General features: G+C 36.0%; 1 protein-coding gene across 3 annotated transcripts in view; it reads right to left on the bottom strand.

Moving 5' to 3' along the window:
- Positions 1-685: 685 nt before the first annotated feature.
- The window catches only part of SOX6 (SRY-box transcription factor 6), a 372917-nt gene continuing 346608 nt past the window's right edge, over positions 686-26994 (bottom strand). For all 3 annotated transcript variants that reach the window (XM_074149713.1, XM_074149714.1, XM_074149712.1), the window contains 3 exons: positions 18260-18493; positions 15513-15729; positions 686-7058 (listed from right to left, as the gene is read on the bottom strand). In XM_074149713.1, coding sequence (XP_074005814.1) covers positions 6755-7058; positions 15513-15729; positions 18260-18493 — 755 coding nt within the window. In that variant the 3' untranslated portion in view covers positions 686-6754. The remainder of the gene's footprint in view (positions 7059-15512; positions 15730-18259; positions 18494-26994) is intronic.

Raw genomic sequence — 26994 nt, 5'->3', positions numbered from 1 at the left:
TTAAAGGAGGCCAGCTGAACAGGCCTAGTTACATTTTCCTGTCCATCAACTCATCATGGTCAATCTTTAATGCTAACTTCAAAGGAATAATAAGGAATGCATAGAAGAAGTCACACACACATCTCATAAAACAAAATTTATCTTTAATTTGTAAGTGTCAACAGCAGTACAAAAGATGGAGTGATGGTGAATAGATTAAGGGTAGAGAGGACAGTCTTGAGGTAAATGAGCATAAATAGGCAGTCTTATAGACACTCCCCTGAGGGGTCTAAACCCCTATCATGGCATATACTGTATCACCCAAGGATGACATGTTTAACATATCAGGAAAGCACCTTGTGCAAAAAAAAAAAAAAAAAAATTAAAAAAAATCCCCCCCACCCGAAACATGTAGGTAAGGTGCCAACATACACCAGAACATATTGTATATGGACAGTGTCTTTCAATTTTGTCTTTTCCATTAATAACTGAGGCAGAGGAGGAGAAGACTCTTAAAAGTACCACTGAAAGATTATTTAATATTTAATTTACCTCACGTCAATACTGCACAACAAAATCCAAGAAGTCTGTTTATGCAATGAAGCAGAGCTAAGAATAACTATTCTCTTTTTTAAATTGAGAACAGATTTTTTTTTTTAAATCAGTATCCTTAGCAAATTTTTTTCTTTCTTTTTTTTTTCACTGTATCAAGAGGAGAGTGTGAGATGTGATGGCAACCTTTAAGTTCATTTAAAAACTTTACACTGGACTGTACAAGATTTTTTTGATAAACTATTTACATTTTCAGACTTTAAAACATATTCAAAGCAGCAATAGACACTAGTTTTTCCTCTAAACGCCCAAATAATTACCGGCCATGGGCCCAGGTAGGTACCTGCATTGTATATAGAATTTCTACAAAGAAAACCTGCCCATTAAGTTAGCCAGTGGGTGTCCAACGAGCAGCCCTTGCTGTTTAGAGCTGCACCCACAGTGTTGCTATAGGAATCAAAGCATAGTACCTTGACAAGAGAGTCTCAGTTGTCCCAACAGCTCTACACAAACTTTACAATTCGAAACAGCAGCTAGCATGTCAGTCCAGCATGTCAGTGAATTGTGCTGATTAAATTAACATAGAGTACAATCTCACAATATACATCACAAACAAATTACAATGTCAGGAAATAAGAGTTACAGTAAGATAAGTTATGTAGTAACAGCTTATAAGCTTGTCTTAATGTAATAAAAAAATTTTTACATGGGAAATACAATAATGAATGAACACAAATGCTAAGCATTCTAGTTTGCTACAAGCTGAAGAAGGGTACAAGAAAAAAAAACAACGTTGCTTTCTAGAAAGCAAAACACAAATGACAAAGGAAGACAAACGGAGAATGCACACTAGCAGGTCTGCAATGTGCAGCATACAAACAGTTAAATATTTGCACATTCCCCATATTCCAAGAGCACCAAGGACCTCACTTGTGGTTTTTAGAAAGCGGAAATTACAAAGCAAGCCATGTCACTAAGTTGCTTTATAGCTTTCATATTGCCATAAATACCAATTTGATAAGTTTCCCTTTAGCCCAGTTCACCCCACCCCCTTTTTACCCAGCGTGTGAAATCTCAGAATACTTCTTTGTCACCATTTCCAACAAACCTGGTAGTTAAAAAAGGGCGATGAATTAAAATGAAATATATTTGCATATACATTTTTTTTTCCTTCTGTAGCAGGACATTACATTATATCAAATATGTAGTATGATCTGAGAAAAATCACAGATATTAATGGGTTATATAAAAAAAAAGTTTGGGGAAGTTTTTTAAAGGAAAAGGAGTAAGTGTTTTGTAAAAGATCAAATGAGGTCATATAGTATTATTCCTTTAAAAGAACATGCTTAAGTGCCAACTTGAATCTTAAAAAAGCATGCAAAACACCAAGGGTCCAAGCCCATTTATTAACTTCTCCTAAAAACATGAAGAACTCTATCATACATTCTGCTGGCTGCATCTCGAGTGCAGTTGTTCACACTGTGGCCCTGGCTCAGCAAAGTTTGCCCCGCTTTAACGCCAATGCTTTACTGGTCCTCATGACCACCATGGAAGTACTAACATGCTCAATATTAAGCAGGTAGATAAGTGTTTTGCTGGGGGAGGATGGGGGTGTTAATCTTGTCATATGTTTTGCTAGAAAGTGATTTTGAAATGCCATGCCTTTGATATGACCAAAAAACAAAACCAGAAAGCCAACCCAGAGAGAGGACTATGTTTTAGATTGCATTGGGAGGTGGTTGTGTTTGTACTCAAAGCAGGAACTGCCCACAGCTGACTGCTGTACGCTTTACACAGGGTATCATGTTTATTGTGACTAATGCTGCTGTTTATTTTGCATTCCCATCCCAGAGCAGTCCCGTCTTTTGCCCTCCCCCTGCCTCACACTGCACCTGAGTACACTGATTTGGGAGCACATTGTGATCCCGCATATTCTCAGCAGGCAGTTTCGCAATCTAAATGGTGATGCCCAAACATACAGGCAGACCAGAATTGGGCCACTTCATCAGGGTAATTTCTCCATGTAAACATGAATCCTGGAAAGCAGTTCTGTTTCCATTAAGACTTTTATCTTCGATTTTTATGAAATATGAAGTGAATTATTCTAGCTGATACCAGACTGTTTTGGGAGTGTTCTCTTGAAAATAAGTATTTTATAATTTTCAAAAAAGAAAATATATTGTATCTGTTAATTAAATAAACTGTTCACAGAGAAAATAGTATTACTATATTTGTGCATTACCTGAATGGAGTTGTTTTTTCAGACAGAGTTATTAGGGGCCTCAAACACTATGCTTAAAAAGAAATTCCACAAGTCCTTTTTGTGTATTGTCTGAACATTTTCCCCTGGTATTGTAGCCTAATATGACAACAACATGATTTAATGAATGTAGAAAATAAAGGTTTGATATTATTAAGTCTTGACTGCATTACAAGAGTCACCTTAGTCATGATAATCTTTCCAAGGATATGCTTTTGACTTCCAAATGTCATTCTTGTTAAGAAGTAAAATACCTCATCAGTTTTACTTGGATTCTGAAGACTGTGTTTCCTAGCAAATGTATCAGAAATTTGGTATGTTTAATGTATCACCTTTCTAAAAAAGCAGAAAGTATTCTGTGTTTGTGGAATATGCTATTAAAAATCAGTGAGAGCACAAGTGAGGCATCTTGCTGTCCCAGCTACAGGTCCACAATACTGCGCTCACACTGCGGGTGTAAATTCAGCATCTACATGAGGTACAGTGACTTGTCAGCATTTAATATGGACCAACATACACTGATATAGAACAAAAGTAAATACATAACTTATACTTCACTAAGTATCCATGAACAAAAAATAAAATTCTATTTCCTATGTTATATTTACACAATTTAAAAAAATTCTAAAATGAGATGGTAAATTCATCAAAAACTTTGTTTTGAGCTCCGATTAATAAAGTAAAAATGTTGTTTTTTATCCTTATGATTGTCCTTCCTTGATTTCTAATGACATTTTAGAGCCAATGTCGGCTAATAAATAGAATAAAATGCTCATATGCACAATCCAGATTCAGATATGTTCTTCCCATTCCCCCAGCCAATAAATGCAATTTTTACCAGCTGGCGATTCCTGAACAGCCAGTCATTTTCAAGAATGTGGCTTTAACATACAGAGCATCAGCGCTGAGGCAGGGCTGGAGCTAAAACAAAGTGTTCATACATACATGTATTTTGCATAAATAAATGAAATAACAAGACATAAAAATGACTCAAATCCGGCAACTGTGAGGCAGGCCCACACGAGTCGAAACAGATGACTTTTGTTCATGTAGTTTTCGTACAACAGTTTCACATTAGTCAGAAGTGATAAAAAATACCATTTATATCCAGTGCTTATAACACTTACGAAACAACATCTGTGAGTGTGTGTTTTTTTGTACTACAAGCAAAATCAAGTTTCAGTCCTAAAGAACAGTCCTTTGTTCTCCACAAGCCTGCAGAATATTATTTTGGCATGGTCATAAAATTTAAAAAAAATTAACCAACTAATCTAAATGTTTGCCTTTGTGCAAAAAAAATAATTACATAAAATACAATGCTAGCAATACAGCATTCTACCTATGCAACAAAACCAGAAAAAAAGAGAGCAAGAGAAAAAGAAAGTGATATGGGGGAGGGAGAGATACTTCTAACTGGAGAATTATGTAAGACATTAATAAATAGTCATTTTTTTAGGAAATAATGGTATCCTCCTCCCAATCTGAGCTGAATGTATTAAAAACAGTTCAAATTCCCAAGCAATTATAAGAACAAAACCCACTTTCTATAGTACCTTAGCCAGCTTAAAGAGGGCGCTCACCAGCTAACGACACAGCATATGCCTTTAAAGTCTTGGCTAGACCAGTTTATTGCTTATTAGACATGGACTCAGAACACAAATAAATATTAAAAATATAGCATTTTGTTCCAAATTACAAAATGGTCAGAGAAATTTGACCATTGTGTTTCTATGCCATTATCTTTATAAATTGTCCTGTAAATTGAACAATCTTCTTTATCTTGGGGGTTGCTCTTGCACATTTAAATGTGGTTCCTACAGTGGCAACAATGGCTATCTCTGTTCAAGTAGGTATTAGTGGGGCTATGAGGAAAATGACTGCTCCCAATACAGCATCTTGCCATTGCACCTCATGTGAATTTCTGCAAGACAGTGTGATAGCACGAGGATAGCCAGCATTAACACTATACTTCTTTCATTGTCTGGGCCCTAAACAAAGCCCATTCAGCTCTGTGGGAAGATTCCCACAGACTTCAAGAGGAGCGCGCTCTAGGCCCACTCATACCTCTCAGCCTGAGTCTGAATTTATCACCAATGTGCTGCACATATCCAATTCAAAATAAAAGCTGAGGGAGTTGAGGAGCTTTTGCACATGTATTCATCAGGCCCATTGGATCTGTAGATACATATATACAGTGATATATTTGTGAACAGGAGTGGAGTGTGAGGAAAAAAATAAAGGCAATTTCTTTTCTGTCTCTGAAATTTAATAAATTCACAATCTTTGAATATCTCTCTCTTGTATATTTCCCAGAATTTTCTCTAGCAATTGCATTGTTTCTGGTAGTAATACAAATAAAAATTTTAATTGCTATAGCACCTTACATCCAAAGATCCCAGAGCACTTGACAAGCGTTCACCAAGATCTGGGTCACATTCCCACATGACTAATATTCAATAAATATTTTTGATGCACCGTTTTCCCAGCTTAGCAAGTCAGATATTTGTGTGGCCTTCCCTCCCCCACTAGGAGTCTCACATATAAATCACTGCATAAATACTTAAGGTAGCAAACAGTTCCTTCAGGTGACAATAGGAACATGATGTACAGAGCCATGATTCACTGCAGGATTCTACAGGCCCTAAAAATTCATCATGGTGGATTCTACACGCAGATTGGATTTTACATCTGCCTTTGCTGTCCAAGTATAGAGGTTTATAACTATCAACAGAATTTTTTAGGAATATTTGTACTGTATGTACATATAAAAGTACTCACTTTATTTTGCATTACATATAGCAGAGTGTTTCCAAGTGCTCTTTGAACATACAGTGTTACAGAAACAACTGAATTTCTCATTCGTAAATGTCATGTTCATTTTAGTAGCAGGTGCACTTCGATTTTCATATACCTTTGTAATTTAGGGGAGGAGAAAGAAGGGGCTGTAAAATATCAATAAGGAATTGTAAGTGTAATGCCACCAACAGTACTTTTAAAAATAAATATTAAGTATTTGGACCCTTGACATTCTGGAATGAATAAATTACTTAAGAGAAAATGTGTTAAGACTGAATGCAAGGGTTAAAAGCAAAGGGGTAAAGAATGTAATCAGAGGTGGCCTCACACTGCTAAGACAGGCCCGTCCATAGCTGGTGATCGCTCTTTTGTGCTTACTTAAAATTTCACACTAATGGCACATCAAGAGGCAAAAGCAATTGGGCACATGCACTATGGCAACCATGTTCACTACTTAAGAATATCCTGTCTCCAGATTCCTGAGTACTTTACCATATTCTGGAAAAAATTAGGTTTTATATTTTTTTTTTTTAAGATGCCAAAGGATTGTCTAAGACTTTACAGTGTCTCCTTTAAGACTTTTTTTTTTTAATGTTAAGATTCAAAAGTTATGAAAAGTTTGGCACATCAGAAGTACATATGGAAAAAAATGGAATTCAGAGACTATTTTTTAAAGATGAGCTATGATGCACAGATGTGCACACTTGCGGACTTGTTCTGCTTCACAATATGAAATCTGCAGTTTTTGTTTTCTAAAATAATCCAGAATAAAAACACATTCACAACCTGTAGGCTGGCACAGCATACCTGAGTGAGAATGTATAACCCCCATCTAAAACAGTAACTTAAACCTTTATCAGCATCCAAAAGGAAAAAGACAAAAGGTAAGACTTGTAAGAGAGCTATTGATTCATATAGGTTTTTCAAGTCCTGATGTCTGATATTTAATATATGTCTTCATCTAAATTAAAAAAACAAAAACAAAAAAACCAAGTTTATGAAAAATTAGGGAAACAATCTGTCTCACACATTAAGAAACATTTAAGACCATTCTGCTGATGTAACTGTAGGAGCCACACATGCATGCAGGCTCTTTAAGAACTTTTGTTCAAAAAAAACCCAAAAAAACCCAAATGAGTCTGAGTACTTTAATTCTGTGAATACTTCTCAGTTGGCACTGACTTCCTCATGGGCTTCATTTTCACTGCTATAGTCTGATTTGGGATCATCCTCATAGTCCTCGTACATTTCTATTTCATCCTCTCCATTTATCATTTCATTTCCAGCAAGGCTTCCGCTGTCCGTCTTCATACCATAAGTGCTCTGAATGACGGGGATGCTGGGCTCAGGGCTGGCAGAGGTGCTCGAGCAATCTGATGTCATCTGAGGTGATGGTGTGGTAGTCGCCATAGTAATAGCACCAGGATAGACAACCCCCGTTCCTGTGGTGATTGGAATTTGAGGCTGTTGTCTGGAAGGAAAAAAAAAAGGGGGGAACGTGATTTCCTGTGTTCAGAAGAGGGAAGACCTCTGCATGTCCAAATGAAAGAAAAGTGGGTGGTTTCCTAGAAAGGCTGATGCATTCCTCTGGGGTTCACAGTCTGGTCTTGTATGGCATTGGTTCATCTTAGCTTCCCCCAAGGACAACTGGAGAGTAAACTGTTTATTAACTACCAAACATTGATTCTTTTATATATTTTATGTGTTTATTTAAACCATAATGCAAACTAGCACTTGGACAGAGATCATCAAAACGCTTCAGGCACCTGTGCGATGCCTAACTGCTACTGTAGACATCATGTATCCAAAATATAAATCCTCCAAATTCCTGACAAGCGCTTCTGTTAAGGAGGGGACCTCAAGATTACCTGTAAGTACCTAAAATGGCAGATAGGTGACTAAGTAACATTGTCTAACTATATGTTATTTACTATTTAAGTGCTAAGTAGACTCCTATGTCACTTAGAAATACTTTTAATAGTTCATTTCTGGCTTTTGATTTTTATTTTAATCCATGATAAGAATGCCATTTGTTCTTCAGGATTTAATGTGTAAAACCAAGTTTTTGAAGCCAAGTACTTTAAAAAAAAGAACAAATGTTCTTTTTCTGTGGTAATGGCAGTCTACAGAAATTAAAACTTCCTCCTGAGGACCCAGTGTCAGATCTGATTTATTCTAACAATGCAAATACATGGGAAGGCTCAATTAAGGGGGCGCTACCTCCACTTTTGACACATCTTAAGTTGGTTTACAAGGTTACAACATTACCTGTGTGTTGTTGTCTAAAACTAAAATAGGCTTTTGTCACTACCAGTCAAGCAATTCAACACAAGCTTTACTGTTAGCATGTACATGGTTGTACTAAGTGATGCAATGTCTCTTCTTACAGTGACGTATGTATATTCAAATGCTTTGCTGACTAAAGGTCAGGTTGCAGAAGCCATTCCATGGTGAAGCCCTTATTGGCTACAAACTAATTAAATCTACTCCTTACATTTGGGTTAGTTAACTAATAACATACTTTCTATATTAAAACACTCACACAAATGTTCTCATATTATTTCTGGATGATTACCTTTAGTAAAGCTAAGAGAAAAAGAAGGGATGTAACTTCTCTGAAGGAAGAAAAAATCTCCATCATACTTTAAATTAACACTGAATGAATGTACTGCAGTACTAAAAATACCCAAGTGCCCTGGAAGATGCTGGTTTAATATTGACTTGGTATTGAACATACATGCCAATTTGCATAATCTATTTAAAGAATCATGTATTTCAATGTATTCCCAACATTCTTTAGAGCAATATTCACCAAGTATTAGTGAACTATTATATAATTTTAGCAGGAGAAACAGTGTCAGATGTGTTTGAATAGTCTAACGAATCTATAACTTCTTGCCCACTGTGTCATTCTATGCTAAAATTCATAAGGACATTCCATAAACAAGTCTCTCGCAAATCCTTAACCATTGGCTAAATCAATACACAAAATAATGCAAAGCTTATTTACAAGACCCTAAATGTTGAGTTTTTATTGTTCATTGATCACACTCTAATTTTGATAAATATCACACTACAGAGTTACTGGGAAACCAAAATCCTTCAAGTTTGGGAACTAATACAGACAGCCAAATCATGAACACTCTGTGTAAGATAATATTAAAATAGCATGTAGTACTGTCATATCTGGTACTGCTAGCTTGACTCTTAAAGCTTCTGCACAGCCTGAGAAACTCAAACATCTGTTGTATAAGTATGGTACACCTGGCTAGAAGCGAGCAAAAACATCTCAGTAATTCATTTGACACAGTCGTTATACTCCTGTTTGCAAATGATGATTTGCAGATGATTTACAAACAGCTAGGGGTTTTTCACTAAATTTTCACTTTTTAAATGGTCTGATAAACGTTCTGTGAAAACAATTTTCAGCCAATGTATTTGCTTGCAAGTGATTTTCCGCAAACATCTTTCAATACTTTATCCATAAAATCGAACACCTACCTCACAAGGGAACATTTCTGTTTTAGGATTGTATGTTGCCAGGAGTGTAAACTATTACTGTTAAAAACCCACATGTACCTCTCCTCCACAACTTTTATACACAGAAAATGTTTGCATTAATGACTGTTTCCACAAAGCAAAAGCAAAAGAAACCTACACATGGTCACAGCAAAATTCTACATAGTTGTCAGCAGGCCATACACACTTAATTCTCTCTAATCTGCCCATCTAACAACTGCTGGTACTAATATTTCTCCAATATTTCTTAGCATAAGTAAATGCACAAAACAAAGCACCCCCAATAGTTCATCAAAGAACACCACAATATTAGTACCAAAAGATGCTTGGAAAATGTTGTCTTTACGACTCTTCTAATAAGGGTTGTAGAATATATTCAAAGAATGATTGAGTGCAAGCTGCTCTTGTGTTATCGGTGACACTAAGGATCAGAACTCTAATATTCACCTCTACCCCCCAAAAAGCTTGCATTTTTTTAGAAGCAAATTGACTATCTATAAGCAGCAAGAAGGAAAAAAAATATCTGTTTAGGTCAGGGCTGTGAGGTCATGATGAAATGATGGTTGTCAGTGTTAAGGCCTAAGTGACAGACTAAGTTAAGAAATTCAGATATTCTTTCAAATATGTATCAAGTTAGCAAAACTCTTTTGCATACCCACATTCAATGGGACAGGGTGTATTCGTCCAAGTACCACCCATTCTAAAGTATAAAGGGAGCAGGTCATCTGAGCATAATGAAGCAGAATTTACAGAGATACATTTTACTTGAGAGTACACTAAATCCATGGCATCTATAGAATCAATCTAACTGGTAAAGAACTTGATCCATGTAACAGGGAAGTTAAAGGCTTACTGAATTTTTATTCATAAATACAGTTCTTTTTTATATGTTAAACAAATCAGAGATGGTGTGCATGGCTGCTGCTGGGTGGGAACTAACTGTGAGCTTTAAATTACCTATATCTCACTGTGGAACTGTAAACGTGGTAATTGTACCACCTAAATGGGACATTTCTCAAATTGCTATCCATTGCTAGCAAAAATATGCTAGCACTTAAACATGGGCACCCACACCCCCCCAGTAACTGGACGCCTACCTCTCACTTGAGCCCTGTTATTATTTAGAGCTGATCAGGTTGTCACTGTAAATTCGGTTCAAATAGCTGCATTACATCCCAGAAAGCTTTATTTTAAGATACCACAAACTATATGGATGGCATATACTCGTTACTGGAGACGAGTGTTATCATTCTCTAAGTAATTAGATTTTATAGGATGGGGAGGGGAGAAGAAATTAGAGCATTTATTTAAATTCTAACCACTCTCAGTGAAAGGACGAGTTGGAGTTTCTAACCTATGACTCTGGCCATTATGTTTTCTCTTATTTGTAGTTCTTAAAGGCTTTCATGTTAATGGTATTTTTTATAGCATTAAATTCCAAATGTTTTATCCTTGTATATAGCTAAAGTTTTGCCCATCATAGGACCTTGGAGCGAGGAGATAAAAGCATACTTTCCGAATGACCGAATTGTAGGAGTTGGAAGGGACCTTCAGAGATCATCTAGTCCAACCCTCTGCCAAAGCAGGGTCACCTAGAGCAGGCTGGACAGGAATGGCAGGTTTTTAATATCGCCAGAGGAGACTCCACAACCTCTCTGGACATACTGTTCCAGTGCTCGTTCACCCTCAAAGTAAAGCAGTTTTTCTGCATGTTCAGACTGAACTTCCTGTGTTCCGGCTTGTGTCCGTTGCCCCTTATCCTGTCACCAGGCTCCACTGAGAAAAGCCTGACCCCATCCTCTTGGTACCCACCCTTTAGATATTTATAAGTATTGATGAGACCCCCTCTCTGTCTTCTCTTCTCCAGGCTAAACAGATCCAGGTCTTTCAGCCTTTCCTCATAAGAGAGGTGCTGCCTTCCCTTGATCATCTTTGTAGCCCTCCACTGGACTCTTTCCAGTAGTTCCCTGTCCTTCTTGAACAGGGGGGCCCAGAAATAGACACAGTACTCCAGGTGCAGCTTCACCAGGGTAGAGTAGAGGGGGAGGATGACCTCCCTCGACCTGCTGGCCATGCTCTTTTTAATGCACCCCGGGAGACCATTGGCTGCCTTGGCCAATGCTATACTAATGCTACAGGTTATGGTTCAACTCAGGTGCACATGCATGTTTTCTGCCTGGTTAAGATTTCCAGAACCCAACATAAATCTTCCTATCTCTTCAGATCTGTGAGGAATGGTGACTCATGGCTATGTACCCTGGCTTCAAACTACTTCTGCCTCCACCATCTCTTCTTTGCCAAAGAAATCCTTATGTGGCCAATTACTACAGGTCACTTCCCTATCTGCTCTGCCAGCATTGCTAACATGTCTGCCCAGTCTGGGGCCAAAGATTTGGACCAAAATACGTAAATAAAAAGCCTGTAACATGAAAAGTCTTACACCAATTGACCTGCTCAATGTTTGTGGCATTAAAATTCTTAGGATTTTCCTGGAGAACATTTCACTTTTGACTTTTGCAAAACTAGCTAAACATTTAAATTGGCAAATTACCATTGTTTTCTGATTCCTTCCCAACTATTTTCTGACAGTTCTTTCAATGACTAAAGCAAAATCGATTGCATTAAGGAAAATGCTTATATGCTACGTGCCCCTGAAACTTACATTTCCATAAGCAATGAAATAACAGTAAATCTCACAAAAGCACCCATTGTGTACTTACTTTAAATTCAAGCTACCGCAGTATAATATCACAGCCTTATTCAAAACCATAGTCTAGCAACATTCAGACTATGTGTGTACAGTAGTTATAAACACTATAAAGGCTTTATTCTAAACATCTTACACTGGCAAAACACAAAAAAGTTACTGCTTACATCATTTCGCAGAGAAATGTGTGTATCATACTTGCATTCAGAGTGTATTAGATTGTAAAAATGACTGAGAATTGAATTATTTCTGTAAGACAAGGCAACAAAAGGCAGACTCTTAGCTTAAAATGTCTGAATTTATGGTTTATATATGATCCATTTGTTAGTTCACATTTATTTATGCATTACAAAAAAAGTACTATTGAAGATAAATTGTAAATCACTTGAAGTCCGTTCAGGGATTAACTCATGCTGAAGTTATCATTCACAACTTCCCATTAATAATTTTATTATTAAAAATAACTCAATTATTTTAAAGATATAGCTGCCTTGAGATTCAGCTTCCACTAGATTAAAACCAGCAAATTTTTAGTATACTCTGCATTAAACATGAATTATTTCTGTATATTATCTGCCTCATTTGGAACAAAATTTGTTCATGTAGGGATGCAATAGGAGGCCTACACAATTTTAAGTTTCACCCTGTTCTTTGAAATAATTGCCAGTTTCTAGATTTTTGTGCTGGTCTATCACATATATAACATTTATCTCAAAACATGAATTTCCTGCCCAATTTATTGCAAGAAATCTTCATTCTCATTTAATTCATTGGAAGCTTTTCTTCAAAAATCAGAACAGAACCTGGCCGTTCATTAGCTTATTTCTCTATTTGATTTTAAAGCCTGGCTACTTTGTATACTGAGATTCTCTAAACAACTTTTGTGTGTCTTAGCAATGTTTATCAAAGACTATGGCTCACTGAAGTAAGCAGTATGAGATTTTTGCATCTTAAAAGTTCAAGCAGTATAAAACTCTTTCTATGTTTGTGGTAGGGTGTGTTTTAGTTACACACACAGCATGATTATTCTGTGCTAGCCAATGGCTCACCCAAGGGGGTCTGATAAGAGCTAACCCTTACTGGATTGCTTAAGCCATAAATGTACGTTTGGTGTAAGAGAATACCAAACACAAATATGAAAGAATATAATTTTTCTTGCTATTTATACTTTCCTCTAGTGACCTTTTGAAGGTCTATCTTTCTCTTCACACATCTCCTATTTATTTTTTTATTCTGTGATGATAATTTTTTGCCAATTTGGCATACCCATTTCCAACTTAATCGGTATGTTCTTTAAGAAAAAGGAAAAAAAAAGGAGGATTTCAAGCATTATGAAGCACTTAGGCACATTTCATTGGAGTCTATTTTGTACTTCTGTTCTCTGTCTTACACTGAAATATTTACTGTAAACATAGAATCAATCCTAAAAACCACATTTGTCTCCTATTTCATTCTGAAAAGGAAATCGCATCTCAACTCTCATGTCTGCAGTTCTGAAGGACAGTTTATGCTGTTTGTTCCATCAAAACAGTGGTAAAATGAAGGGTGTACAAGGTCAGTGAGGAAAACTGTCCCAGCTGATGCCTTATGTGATATTTACATTAAACACAAGGAAGAGTAAGTTTCAGAAGCTGCTGGGCTTAATTACTGTGTTTCACTTAATTATAATCTGATTTGGATGAAATGTTGCTTTTTATTACTCAGTAAACTCTTCTGCTGAAATAAATGATACCATGTTTTATGTTTCATTTCAAAAAAGCTGTCTTGGCCTCATTTTTTCACTTTTTTTTGCTTGGTCTCTTTCAATAATTTAGTTTTAATTTTTTTCTTTACGGAAAAAAGCAATTTGGGGCAACAGTGGGAAGTCACAGAAAAGCATGAAATAATTTTTTAAAATCAAAGCCTGTGTTTCCTTAGTATCAAAATTTATATTCATATTGAACTGCAACATGGATCGCATTTCACCTTTATTGAACACATCCATTAGACTTCATACCCCCTTTTTCATCACTTGTAGAACTATAAGTCGTTGTTTCTGGTAAAGTCCACTGCATCTTTATAAAAGTGCACAAAAGTAATTTACTCTTAGTTTAAAACTTCTTTGGCATGGATGGTGAAGAGCATGTGGACAACATAAATATGAATTAGAACCAATCCTTTGAAGAAAATGATGACATTCTCACGGTCGTTGTGATCATACTGTCTGATATATGAGAAATATGTTACATTTAGGTTGCACAGTTTTCTTTTTTTTTTTCTTTTTAAATCACAGTATCAATCTTTAAGTAGGCACTTATAAAAGTTTCTTAAATCCGTCCTTCGTATTGACCTCCATATTTAGCCACCATTTCCAATGTGTGAAATGCAACTGCTTAATACTGGTTTGAATTAGCAAACAATTCTCAAATTGTTCAGACTGCTGTTTTGGCATTTCTTTTGCATTTCTTGTCTAAATGTGATTTGGTCTGTCAATCTGCTTTGGAAGATATAAACTGGAGTTTCATTCCCTCAATCTGAATATAATTTGTGATATGATGTATAAATTCACATTTCTATTTAGAGTTCTATGTACAATTTTGGTGGAAGTCTATTAGTAAACAATTTCCCTTAGAGTGAAGAATAAAAAACTATGTCAAAACTATGGACTGGAAGCCTATTTCAAGATATCAAAATCACTTCTACTTACTGATTGAAGAAAGAGCCCACATTGTTGCAGGCTGTACCACAAAATAATTGACTGCAACAGGAGTTCTGCATCCCAAGCCAAAAATGAGGGCACATAATCGACGTCAAGGTCAATTATCTGGTAGCAAAGTACCCAACAAAAGGAGACTATTGTGATTGGAGAAATAAGCAGAACATTGCGAATTTGGAAATGCTGGCAATGGAGATAGCTTTTTGAATCTTTGTAAACCACCAGAAACATTGTATTAGAGCACTGAGCATCACAGATTAATTCATTAAAAAAAAACAGGAGAGAGAAATCAGTTGTGGTGCAGTTGTTTCACTGGACTTTTGTTATCTTTAGCATGTAGATCTTTCATAGTGCTGCTTTCTCTGCTGAAGACTAAAGGGTATACTGTTAAAAAAACCACAACATTTTTAAAACTGTGCCAGGATCTTTTTAAGCCATATATTCTGAGTTGTAAGTCTACCCATCCTGTCTATGCACTACTTGAAAGACTCCTCCTAAAACATTTATTTTTAAAAAATATTTTTTCCAGAGTTTACAACAGTAAAATTGCTAATAGCCTCATGCTATGATATCATTCGTTCATGTGTGTTCCTAATGTAACTGCTATTACTCCTGTCCCTTTCCTCCCTCTCCTGACTCATTCTACACTGGAATAATCTTTTTGTCTTTGTTCTTGTCTTAATTTAGGAAATGATCCTGGAGTCATTACTAACCCAGAATGGATTAGCTTACTAATAACTCACAAAAGACGTGATTCAAACCTTTCAGGCTAATGGGAAACAACTTCTTTTGACTTTAAAGAATTCCACAATCAGTCTCATAATCAGCATTCAGTGGCAAGCTGATAGCTTCATATTCCATGAATTATCTTATGTTTTTAATAAGGTTTTACAGGTTCAAATCCTTACTTTCTAAATGACATTAGTCTGACTTAAACAGATAGGTCTATTTGTTTTCAAACAGTATGCTCTGTCTTTGAAAACAATTACAACAATAGTACTCACCCTACGGTAAAAAACTGCCTCATCTCCTGTCTTCGAGACCTCATCAGTTGTTTGTATTCACCAATACGCAATTTCTTTCCATCAACAATGCAGGTACGTTTTGGTCGAGGTTTGTATTTGTAATTAGGGTACTTTTCTAGGTGGATTTTACTTAGCCGTGCCTGCTCTTCATAATAAGGTTGTTTCTCTTGATTTGACATGGACTTCCAGCGAGATCCTATTGATACAAAACATCAGTGAGTGCTCAAGTAAAGCAGGTTTAGCTTTACACATACACATTCCAACATGCCTTCTTGCCATAATAAACAAATTTTAAATAAGTTAATTAAATAAACTGATTTGAATTTACACCAGTCAGCACATATATAGGGATGCACAATGTGAGACACCTTAAAAGAACCTTGACTTTCAGTTGTTGCTGCAGACCAAACATATGTAAATCTGTATTAAATAGGTGCACTTAGAATCAAGTTACTTCTCAAAATCTCAGCCTCATGCTGCAAAACAGACTATTTAATTTTTTACAATATGAGCATTAATCTGTGAATAATTCTATACCTTTGTAATACCACTCACAGTATTATGGTTAAGTAAGATCTACAACCATACTTTTACTGTTAAAAGCTTAACACATTGCCTAGGGATACATGCTGCTTTGATAGTTTTATGAGGATTTTGTTTATACACTCCTACTAATAGATATTAATACCTTACTGTGTACCAGGAAAAAAAATCTCACAACATTATAGATTCAACAAAATCATGAAAAATCCCTTGCTGTCTGGGTGTCTTAAATTTACTAATCTTCTGATATAAGCTTGGCATAATATTGGCACCTTACCATGTTTTAAATCCTATTATGCATGTTATCTTCCAGCCTGATGTAATAAATGCACAGAACTGCACTGAGAAAGTTACATTTAACAAACTCATATTCTTTATAAAAGAAAGAAAACAGAAAGCACATTGTAATTATATACACCACTTCAGGTACTGTAAACTCTTGTTGAAAGCTGCACCAATAAAAAGCTTAAAAAATTAACACAGTGTACACAGGAAAAGGAAAAAAGTATTCAGATCTCTTGTATTGTTTATAAGGAGCTATCTAAACACTTGAATAGAGAATGTTGGTTCTGGTGTGGGTTTTTTTTTTTCCAGGGGACAAGAAATGCAGAAAATAGCTTTTTGGTGTCTTTTATATGAATAAAACGATTACAGCTGTGGTAAACGTGGGTGGAAGCTATTCTTTTACCAAGATTTTTCATACATCAACAAATGGAAAAGTTGTATAAATATTATCTGTAGCCAGCAATACTCTGTGTCAGTTCTAATATTACAGTCTCTTTTCTCATTGTCCTGGAAAACTTGCACAGATATTATATGGACTTATTTGTGGCAGAGCAGATACTGACAGGTTAATTCCATGGTTAACAAACACTCAATTGCTGGCACTTCTGAAATATTTATGCTGGAAGTTTACATTTTAATGAATACAGTTACTATGTCCTAATAGTTTTTTCACAGAATGCACACAAATAATATAGATTCCCTACAGCTGCCAACGCTGAAACAGTGCAGGTTTTATACAAAACTGAAAGGCTATTCATATGTTACTTATATGGTAGACAAAAAAATGAGAACTACTAAGTAAGATTTTGGAAGTTTTAGGACAAAGTAACATTTATTCCTATGTATTCTTGCCTCTGATTGAACTAACATGCAACAAACTTTGGTAAGAATGTATTTGAACTCAAAGTTTACAATAAACTGATTACAGAGGAAACTTAATTTTTACTTTTATTTATTACGAGATACGTTTGGAATCTGTCTTTCACTTCAAAGACTCAGAAAGCAAATATAGGTTTTAACATTTCACCACTCATTCTCACGTATGTTTCTAATTCTCTGGAGGGGTCTTAAAAAGCAAATCAAAATTTCTCAAAAATGAGCCAATTTATTTGCACAGTGGCAAAATATAAAAATATAATCCATGGTATATTCCCTGATTGTCCCAATCTATACAAATTAAATATTAACTACGGTGTCTTTTAACTAAGCAATATTGTAATTGTATGATACTAGTGCTTCCTTAGCTTTTTGAACATTGTAGCATTTTGAATCAAACATCATTTTGCATGCGAGAAGGTATGCATGTACATGCCTTTTGAACTGTGCCAGCTTTCTTTCTTTGACACTGCACTGTCTGACATAAACCTTTGATTTTGATTTTGCAGTGTATTAATTTTTTTCCCAGTAATTACTATTTTTCCAGTAAGTACTATTTTGCACACAGGTGATTTGTAGTTCTCTAACAGGATCTCGGAACTAGACCTTTTATCAGGATACACTCTTGCAACAGATTTCACAAAACATTCCTTTTGAATGCTGCTAAGGCTTTAAAGCATGTTGTGGCTCTGCTGTTGAAAATGAAAAGTATTAAGGAAGGGGCAGAAAGGGAAAAGGAAGGGAATGAAAATGAAGACAACCCATGAGTCTTCATTTGTATGAGTTTCAGTAATTCCAATTTCAGTGAACATTTCCCAAACAAAATATGTCCTAAAATTAGAGAAGTTGCCTATCTGAGAAGGAAGTAACTAGCCTATGTCACCAGTATAAATAACCTCAGCTTTCCACAGCTCCAAAAATAACTAACCTCTGCCAATTGACACTACTACAGCAGAGCCTTCTAAGCTTCCCTCAGTTTTGGTTCAGTCACAGTCATGATTTGTTCATTGTCTTGCACTTACCTAGGATTTTGCTAATGTTGGAGTTGTGCATGTCAGGGAAGGCTTGGAGAATTTTTCGGCGCTCATCCTTTGCCCAAACCATGAAAGCATTCATTGGTCGTTTGATGTGCGGTTCGCTGCTGGCTCGGCCCCGTGAATCCCGGTAGACTCGAGCTTCAGCCACAGTGGCACCTCCTGTTGGCCAACAATAATACTGCTGTAGTTTAGCTGCAGAGCCATTCATTGCTTTACTTCCTGTAATGTCAGGGCAGGAAGAAACAAGATGGATGCAAAATATTATTATGTGGATTACGCAAGCGCTTTCAGTGCTGTGTTTATTTTAGCCTCATTCTCTTTCTCTCTCTCTCTGCTGCCAGATCTATGAGGGAGAGAGACAGAGAAAGGCTATCCAGTGATTTCAGTGTAATTGATCAGGCTCACCCAGCTGAAGGCATCAACATCTGAGTGAGGAGACAAATTGGTATTTCTCCAGTTAAGGTATGGAGATTTGAAAAAGTTTCCTTTTGAGACTTTAACATAGTATATATGTTCTGAATGCTCAAAAAACTCACATAAAAGTTACACTTGAGAATCCAAACTGATGTAGACTTTCACTTTGCTTCTTGAGCAGTGAAGCACATGACAAACATTTCATAAAATAAATTATATAGTACACCAGGTACATGCTGCTAGTTGTATGGATCTGATTATATTTGGAGCTGAACATTATAAAGTTGCATCTGCTTTAGTTGAATTTTAGATGTGTCTTGGAGCATTCAATCACATATACGTAATTAAACTGTCTGCCTTCAGCAGGTAGATGCACAGCATCCTGTAGCTTGTGGAATGGGAGGCAAGAACTCCAGCTTCTCCATGCCTGCTGTACTTTAATGTGCGTCAGTGTCCCATCATTACCCACCATCAATTCAACTCGTACATGCTAACCTTAACCAGTTTTTTGAATGCATCCAGCCCTGCTTCTGGACCACAAACAGCAAAGCTTCATGGGGGTTTAGAGTTCACAGAGGTATGAGAACAAGTTAATACAGGAGAAAGAGATAAACAAGCCTAGATAAGGCATGTTTTTACCAGAAAAACTTCTGCAATTGTGATGATAACATATGTTTTCAGGGTTATACCTTAGCTATAAAAGAAAGGGGGGAAGCCTTTATAGTGGGAGAGTGACGTACTTAGTCTTAGGCCTCCTCAAACTGTTAATGTAATTTAATACCTTGAAAAAACAAGGTACGTGAAAACAAATTAGCACAGCAATAGGTCTCCATTTTTTGTAAACTATTACAGCACCCAACACGGATTTATTTGCCAAAAACTAGAAGATTAGTTCTTTACACTAAGTAAAACACTGCAGATTTACTGATTTCAGTGGCTGACCTACAAGTTTTTAATTGTGCAAAAGCTAAGTTTCCTAATTTAGTGTGAAAACACTTTATATTGGGTACACCATTTAAAAAATTCTATATAGGAAATACATTTACATGAAAAAAGTCCTAAAATAGAGGATGCATAACTAATACACTACCTTTTTGCCACCAGGTCCACAGTACATTAATTTCATTTAAAATGCACTGACCATACAGGATAAATTGATTTTGTTTTATATGGTGTTGACAGCCATGTTTATTGTGCAGTGAAATGTAGTGTAGTTTCAAGCTGACTATATCCATCAACACGGGGCAATATGCTGACTACTGGGCCAGATGAAGACATACATTACCCTGAGAGCAAAACACTCATTCATATACGGCAGTGTCTTCTCCTGAGGATCACCATGGTAATTTATGATGCCTCCAATGCCATTACTTTACAACTGACACCAATTTGGGAATTTGTATACTAACATGCATGCACATAAAAGGAGACAGGTTTGTGGCAAATGTGAGATGCAAAACTATTTTAATACATTGTAAGTTAAGTACCATGCTACAGGTGTTCAGCATTTAAAGCGGACTGCAGCTGCAGTCAGATTTTTATTGCAAAAAGGAACAGTAGTTTTGCTAAGCGATCTGCATGCGGGACGAGTTTAGGGATGTGTATGGCTAAGGAGGCTCTCTGTCCATTGTTGTCAGAAGGCTTGGAACATGCATATCATATGTACCATCTTTTGAGAGAGACTATATTTATTGTGAAATTATAAGAAGTTACAAACATAGTAAGTCAACACTGAAACATTTATTGAGACAAATGGCTATATAATTTGAGAAAAATCAAATATATCATGTACTGGTTGTTCCATCTTTTAAAATAATGCCATAAAATTTGTAACTAATATGTGGACAATTAGGAAGCTGGTGACAAGTTAAAAAATTAAATTACTATTGATGCAAAAGTTGTTGTTATTCAGCTACTCTACTCACAGCAAAGGAAAGAAGACATATTTGAATCCATATGATGATTTTCCATCTTTTACTTTCCCAAAGGTACTTATTCACTATGGCTAAGGGGCTAAGGATTTTGTCTTTAGCCCAACTTTCAATACTAATGCAGGCAAAGAGGACTTTTACTGGTGTCAAGAATATAGGCCATCTTTTTAATCTGGATACAGTTTAGATAGAAAACAAAAAAAAGCCAAAAACAAAACAACCAAACAAAAAAAAAAAACCCACCATAAATTATTTATTTTCAGAGAAAGCTTATGTTAGAAAACAATTCTTACTCAGAGTAATAAATTACAACCATCCCAAGAAGGCCAAGAAGCTCTGGCTGTATCTGCTTTAAGCAAGTCCACACTTGAAGGATTTGAAAAAGCAGCCAAAAAGTTGATGTTCTTTGTGCTTGATCTCTGGGGGAATATTTGCAAGTTGACCCATAGGCCATCACAAAAGCATCTGCAAAATGAATTTTTGCAAATAACTAAAGTAATATAATCTCCATGTTCTTCTATCTGAGAACTATAGAATTATATTCAGCATATAAAGCATTACAAGAAAATGCTCCTGTTAGCATGTGATTCTACGTTGGGAGCCAGAAAGTCTCAGTACCTTTTTAGCTTAGTAATGAGGCGCTACTGATATAAAAAGCACATACTGCTCAGTAAGCTTTTACAAGTTAAAACACATAAGAACGAGCTTTCGAACTGGTTGTTCTTAGGTACTTCATCCTGTCAATCAAATATTAAGACAGTATTATGCCCCATATAAACAATTTCATCAGGTTTTACAAAGCATGGATTTTTTTCTTATTGTGATAATTATAGTACTGACAGAGGCTGAAAGAGATGCCTGAAATTTTTAAAGAAAAGATACTGGAACAGGCTGCCCAGAGAAGTTGTGGATGCCCCATCCCTGGAAGTGTTTAAGGCCAGGCTGGATGGGGCTTTGAGCAACCTGCTCTAGTGGGAGGTGTCCATGGCAGGGGGGTTGGAACTTGATGATCTTTAAGGTCCCTTCCAACTCTAACCATTCTATGATTCTATGATTCTATATGTACAACTGCAAAGAAGTAGATGTTTTACTTCTTTCTGAAAATATTTTCAAGAAATTCTAATAAATAATAAACCCAAAATAACAGATAAAATAAAAATGTACTACTAATGAAGGGTGAGAAGAGAGGAGGAAGTTGGGAATTGTCTATGGCAAATAATGCTCTGTCTGCTAGTTACTATTCATACTACAATCACAGGAAGGGGTTTTGATTTTCAGAATTAAAAGCTTGGTCAGCATTAAAAATTCTTGCAAAAGCAGTACAGTTTGGCTGTCCTAATGGCTTAGTTGGCAAAGAAGTCTACACTTCAGCCTAAAAGCTGAGGCTGTCCTCAAAGTGACACTTTTAGCTTTTGAGGGTGTGGACTGCCTCACTTCCTAGATACTTTGCATTTGCTCAACTTGTAATGACTTTGATGATTTAAAACTAAAAGCAGATCAGAGGAGAATTGATCACTTTTTGTGGATATTTGGCAGTCAACTCCTCTGTGGAAGCTGGATTCCAGACTAGACTCTAGGGACAACACTGGGTCAAAGAATGCCGCAGGATGAATCTAAAAGTGTTACAGCTTCATTAAAGTAATTTCAAACAATATTTTTGTTCCCAAAGAGACTGATTGCTGTCTAATGACAGTGCGAGGGAAGAAGAACCTCTGTTCTTTAGAACGATAAAAGAATCTGATCAACAGGAAAGATAATTTCACAAGAATTAAATGTTAAGAAACATACAGTAACAACTGCTAAACTGTTTGTTTATTTATTTCTGCCTTTATCTGAGTTTCTCACCTTTTATGACAAAAATTTTAGGATAGGCACCATCTCTTAGCATATTCCCTGAAATCTTTGCCACATTAGGGTTAATCCTGTTGTCTTTACTGAGACATGGTTTTACCTTCCATTTTATACATCATCTACCACAACAAACCTCAGACTGTTATCAGAGTTACATGTTACCAGAATGCAAACAGTAATAAATGTTATAGAAAGGAGAAAAAAAAGGTTGAGAAAAAGACGAGGAAAGAAAAAGGAATGACAGCAAAAAGAAAGAGATTTTTATCAGTCACTCTGTTGTTCCTTAATACCTCTTTGAACCATGGCCATTGATTCATGTTTGAAGTGATACGTTTCCTCTGACTCCCCCAGATAATGAATCTTTGGCTACTCTAGAGAATATGCTGCATACTGAGATAGGATATATAGAAATATAGGATATATAGAAATAAATACAATCTTTCTAGATTCCTAGTGTAAAAGTGACGGGTTAGTAGTAAAGCTTCTATAATCAGTTATTCATTAAGCTGAGATGACCTTTTTGTCCACTTTGGAAAAGACTGATTGCAACCTCCAAAATATCTGGCCCTGTAATACAACTAGCACTGCTAGCAGCTTGCATTGCAGAGACCAGAACTTAATGAACATGCAAACAGGAGTCACTCTTTTACTACTAGAGATGGTTTACTCATAAACACGGAAATACCATAAAAACAGGGAGCGTGAAAACCTGGCTTGGCAGTGCCCTTTCCTGGTCTTAACCTGTGGACAGACAAATGCAGCCTTTATGAAAGATATAGCAATATTTCAAATCAAGTAGAAAAATTCAAGTCTGAAAAGAATAGAATGACAAAAGAAGCTTCAGAAAGTTTAGAATACAAGTCTAATAATTTGTTTTGAGTTCAATGTTCAATTTTGGAGACAGTTTCAAAAATTACTACTTCTCTGTAAGCTAAGTAACTTGTAGCAGTGTTAGTGTAACATTTATCTGTTTTCCCCCTTGCCTGCCTCTTACTTCTTGATCCCCATCCACATTCAGAAGACTTCCTCATTCTTTATTACCAGTAAGAGAGGCAAAATAAATGGGTATCTGTCTCATGAACTATTGTCATTATTGGTATGTCTTATCACCACTAGGCAAAAGTAACACCAACTTGGAAACACGACTAGCTCCAGGATGGGGATGCCTGTAGCACAAATGCTCTGCATGGAAGTGTCTGTCAAGCTGCTTTCATTCCAAATGCTAAACAAATATTATTCAGCTGGGATTTGAGGGCCTAACATTTCTTATAGGCTGCATGTGAGTGAATGAAAAGGGGGGAAACTTGAGAAAGACATGAGTGATTTGTGAAATACTGGAATATTTAAATGGGCTCTAAAATATTTCATCTGCAAAGCTTCTGAATTGTGCTAAGTAAATACTAAGAGGTGGGAATATGCTGTAGCACGTTATCTACACCCATGCTACACTCAGTTATGATAAGGCTTCCATTTCTCCTGTTAAGAGACTCCATTCTCTTTAAAACATCAACAAGAAGAACCAAAAGGGAATTCCCTAAGGTCAGCTCTGAGGAAACATAAACCTCTAATTCAATAACTCCGCTACTGCACTGAAAAAGGCCTTATTATTGCAACATCCATATGGAGTCAATTGGACATTAATGACTAATCAATCCCTCCCCTTTCTATTCTACTTATAGTGTCACAAGCCATGTTTAGATTAGCCCATTTCCTGCTTAGGATAGCTCAAGATGTCTTTTGTTCTTTCAGGGCTGGCCTGATGGAGGCAGCTTAAACAAACACACGACCCAAGTGGTGCAGGAGTTATAAACTGCCATATGTGAATGAACAAAGGGGCCATACTAAAGCCTTTTGTGGTATTTGTTAATGTTTTTCATCTGAGTTTAAAAAGACCTAATGACTTTGTGGTTAGCTGATGCATGTGGCTCATGGCTTTGCAAAATGAAGGAAATTCTAGCCAGTTATATATCAGCATATATTTTCCGAAGTGCCTTGTTTTCAGTTTTGGTGGCAGTGAGTTTACTTTTTTAGTACATTTGTTTTACATATGCAAGCAAAATTCTTAATCTCAATTAAAACACAGCACCAGTTTTCACAGCCATCCTCACAACCATATATGTCTTTCCCCATTTGAAAGTCTAGAGCTAAAATTAATAGGGAAATATCTTCAGTGTGTGAAATCAAATGAACTATTCTCAGCTCTATCAGTGGTAGTAGTTCACTTATCGGTATTTAAAGCTGAATTGTTAGTTGGGTCATATTAAATACTGAAACAATATTTCTAAAGGAGCTATTAGCAGATCCATGTTCCACAGCCAGCCGTGCCCAAATCTACATTATTTAAATTAATTAAAACCGCCAAATGCAACTACTTTATTGATGGCTTACACAGTTTAGATTTCTTGACCACATTTTACGGCAAAATTAACCCTCATGGAAATTTGGCATGGAATACAGCTAAAACAATACAATAATCTTTTAAATTGCATGGAATATTAACAGAATTAATTAGTTCTTAAGGCCTGACTTAAGCCTTCAGTGGCGTAGATAGTCCCACTTGTGCTGTAACGTAAGAGCATGAGAAGTTATTTTTTGTAGATCCATGAAACGTCTAGGTAGAAATTGGGATGAAGGAGTAGCTTCTACTATAAATTTGAGGAGGCATGTAAGCGTCATAAGATTTTTTAATCAGGTGCCACTTATAGACTTCAGGATCCTTCACAGATAGTTAATTAAATGCTAACAACTCCATTCTGACATAGATATTATTGATAGAAAAAATGAGGAACATATTTAACTTGAAAGTTATTCAGCCTAAGTAATGACACCAGAAGTAAGGGATTGCCAGTCATCAGGTCTTACTACGATCAATGTCCCGTGAACACTATTGTTGTTTCCCTTTAATATTTCATTTCATACTCAAATAAGGAAAGTAAAGGCCCACAAAAAGGAAAACCATGGACAAAACACCTCAGCCCGTGAGAAATATTACTAATAATTATTGTTAGGTATCTAAAATATCTGTTGATACTGCAAATTGGTTGTTTAGTTGGGTTTGGGTTTTTTTTAGAAAAACTGTTGTTCTAACAGTCAAGCAATTGTTGTTACTATATTAATCATATTCAAAGACAAAACAATGGAAAAAGGAATTAACTAATCTATTTAACATAAAAATGTTTCCATAAGACTAACAGCTTTATTGCCAGTGGAGCTGTTACTCACATAATTGCAAATTTCTCCTGACATGACAGTGTCACCTAGAATATCCAGAAAACACGATACTGATTTAAAACACAGGGATTATTTCTGCAGTCTTCAGTCATCCCTAACAGTTTTTTTTTAAAAAAAAAGTCCTGCCTGAACAAGGGACATAGGACATGATCCATTCATATTTCAGTCAACTTTGTTTTTTTTTAAGATGGAGAAATGACAGGCAGGAATTCACCACAGAGAAAAAAAGCAGCTTGACTTCATTTTTGATGGATGCATTGTTCAAGATGTGGCTGAACACTGTTAATGAACAGCTTTGCTTGCTTCTATGTAGTAAAACAATGAATTTCAAAAACTTACATACAAGTGGTTTATAAAAGGGAACTACGTTTAACAACAGGAGAGAGGTTTACAAAACCACCTCCCTCAAATTATGTGATATTAATGACATGCAGAATACTTTGCAAAAGGTTTTAATGTGTGTTGGAATCACTGCTTTAGTGGCCCATTTCCTGCATTCAATCTGCAACTGAATTTGTCACCTTCTTGCATATGCAACATCAGCCCTCATATATAACTAATTCCCTCCATCCAGTGTTTGCTGTTCTCACTTGTCATATCATATCAGTAATTAGATGGCGAGAATCTAGGGCTAGGATAGGCATACACCATTTCTTCTTGCCTTTCAATGGAGTGCTGCTATTATAATAATAATATAATTAGCTAATAATATATCATGAAGGGAGAGAAGCAAAAGCAGCATGATAACAGGAGCTGTACGTTAACAAGTAATAATAAATGTTAGGAAAAAATCTTAAGGCTAATTTTTCAAATATGCTGCACCCGTGCATTTGGGATTTGTGAGTGAAGTCACAAAGGTGTTTTTACAAAAAGGGCAGTGGCATGTCCAAAGATGTTGCCACATTTACCTGGTTTGGATTAAAAATGGGGGATTTGCCATGAAATAGACACTTATTGAAAATTTACAAATTACTCTTTTTTGAAATACTGCACTTCCTGTGAAACTACCCCTGCCAAATTGAAAACATAATCATTTAATATATGCAGAAGCTGTGAAGATATTGTAATGCCCACCCCACACACATTTTGGACTACTGATTCTGTAAAATTAAATCTGAGTACAAATTAAGAAAATGTTGTACCTTTGCTACTAAATTCTGCAATAAACATTTGTTTTGATACTTGACATTTCTACATGGAAGCAAGGCAGATGCTCTTAAACGCTTCTAGTGCTGAGATACTGAGGTTCCTGAAGGAGAAAATGGTGTGTAGTATTAACTTAGAAAAATAGAC

This window comes from Numenius arquata, chromosome 6, assembly GCF_964106895.1.
Source record: "Numenius arquata chromosome 6, bNumArq3.hap1.1, whole genome shotgun sequence".
Taxonomy (NCBI): Eukaryota; Metazoa; Chordata; class Aves; order Charadriiformes; family Scolopacidae; genus Numenius; species Numenius arquata.
The sequence above is the reverse complement of the archived record's forward strand: the minus strand, read 5'-3'. Positions and strand labels throughout refer to the sequence as shown.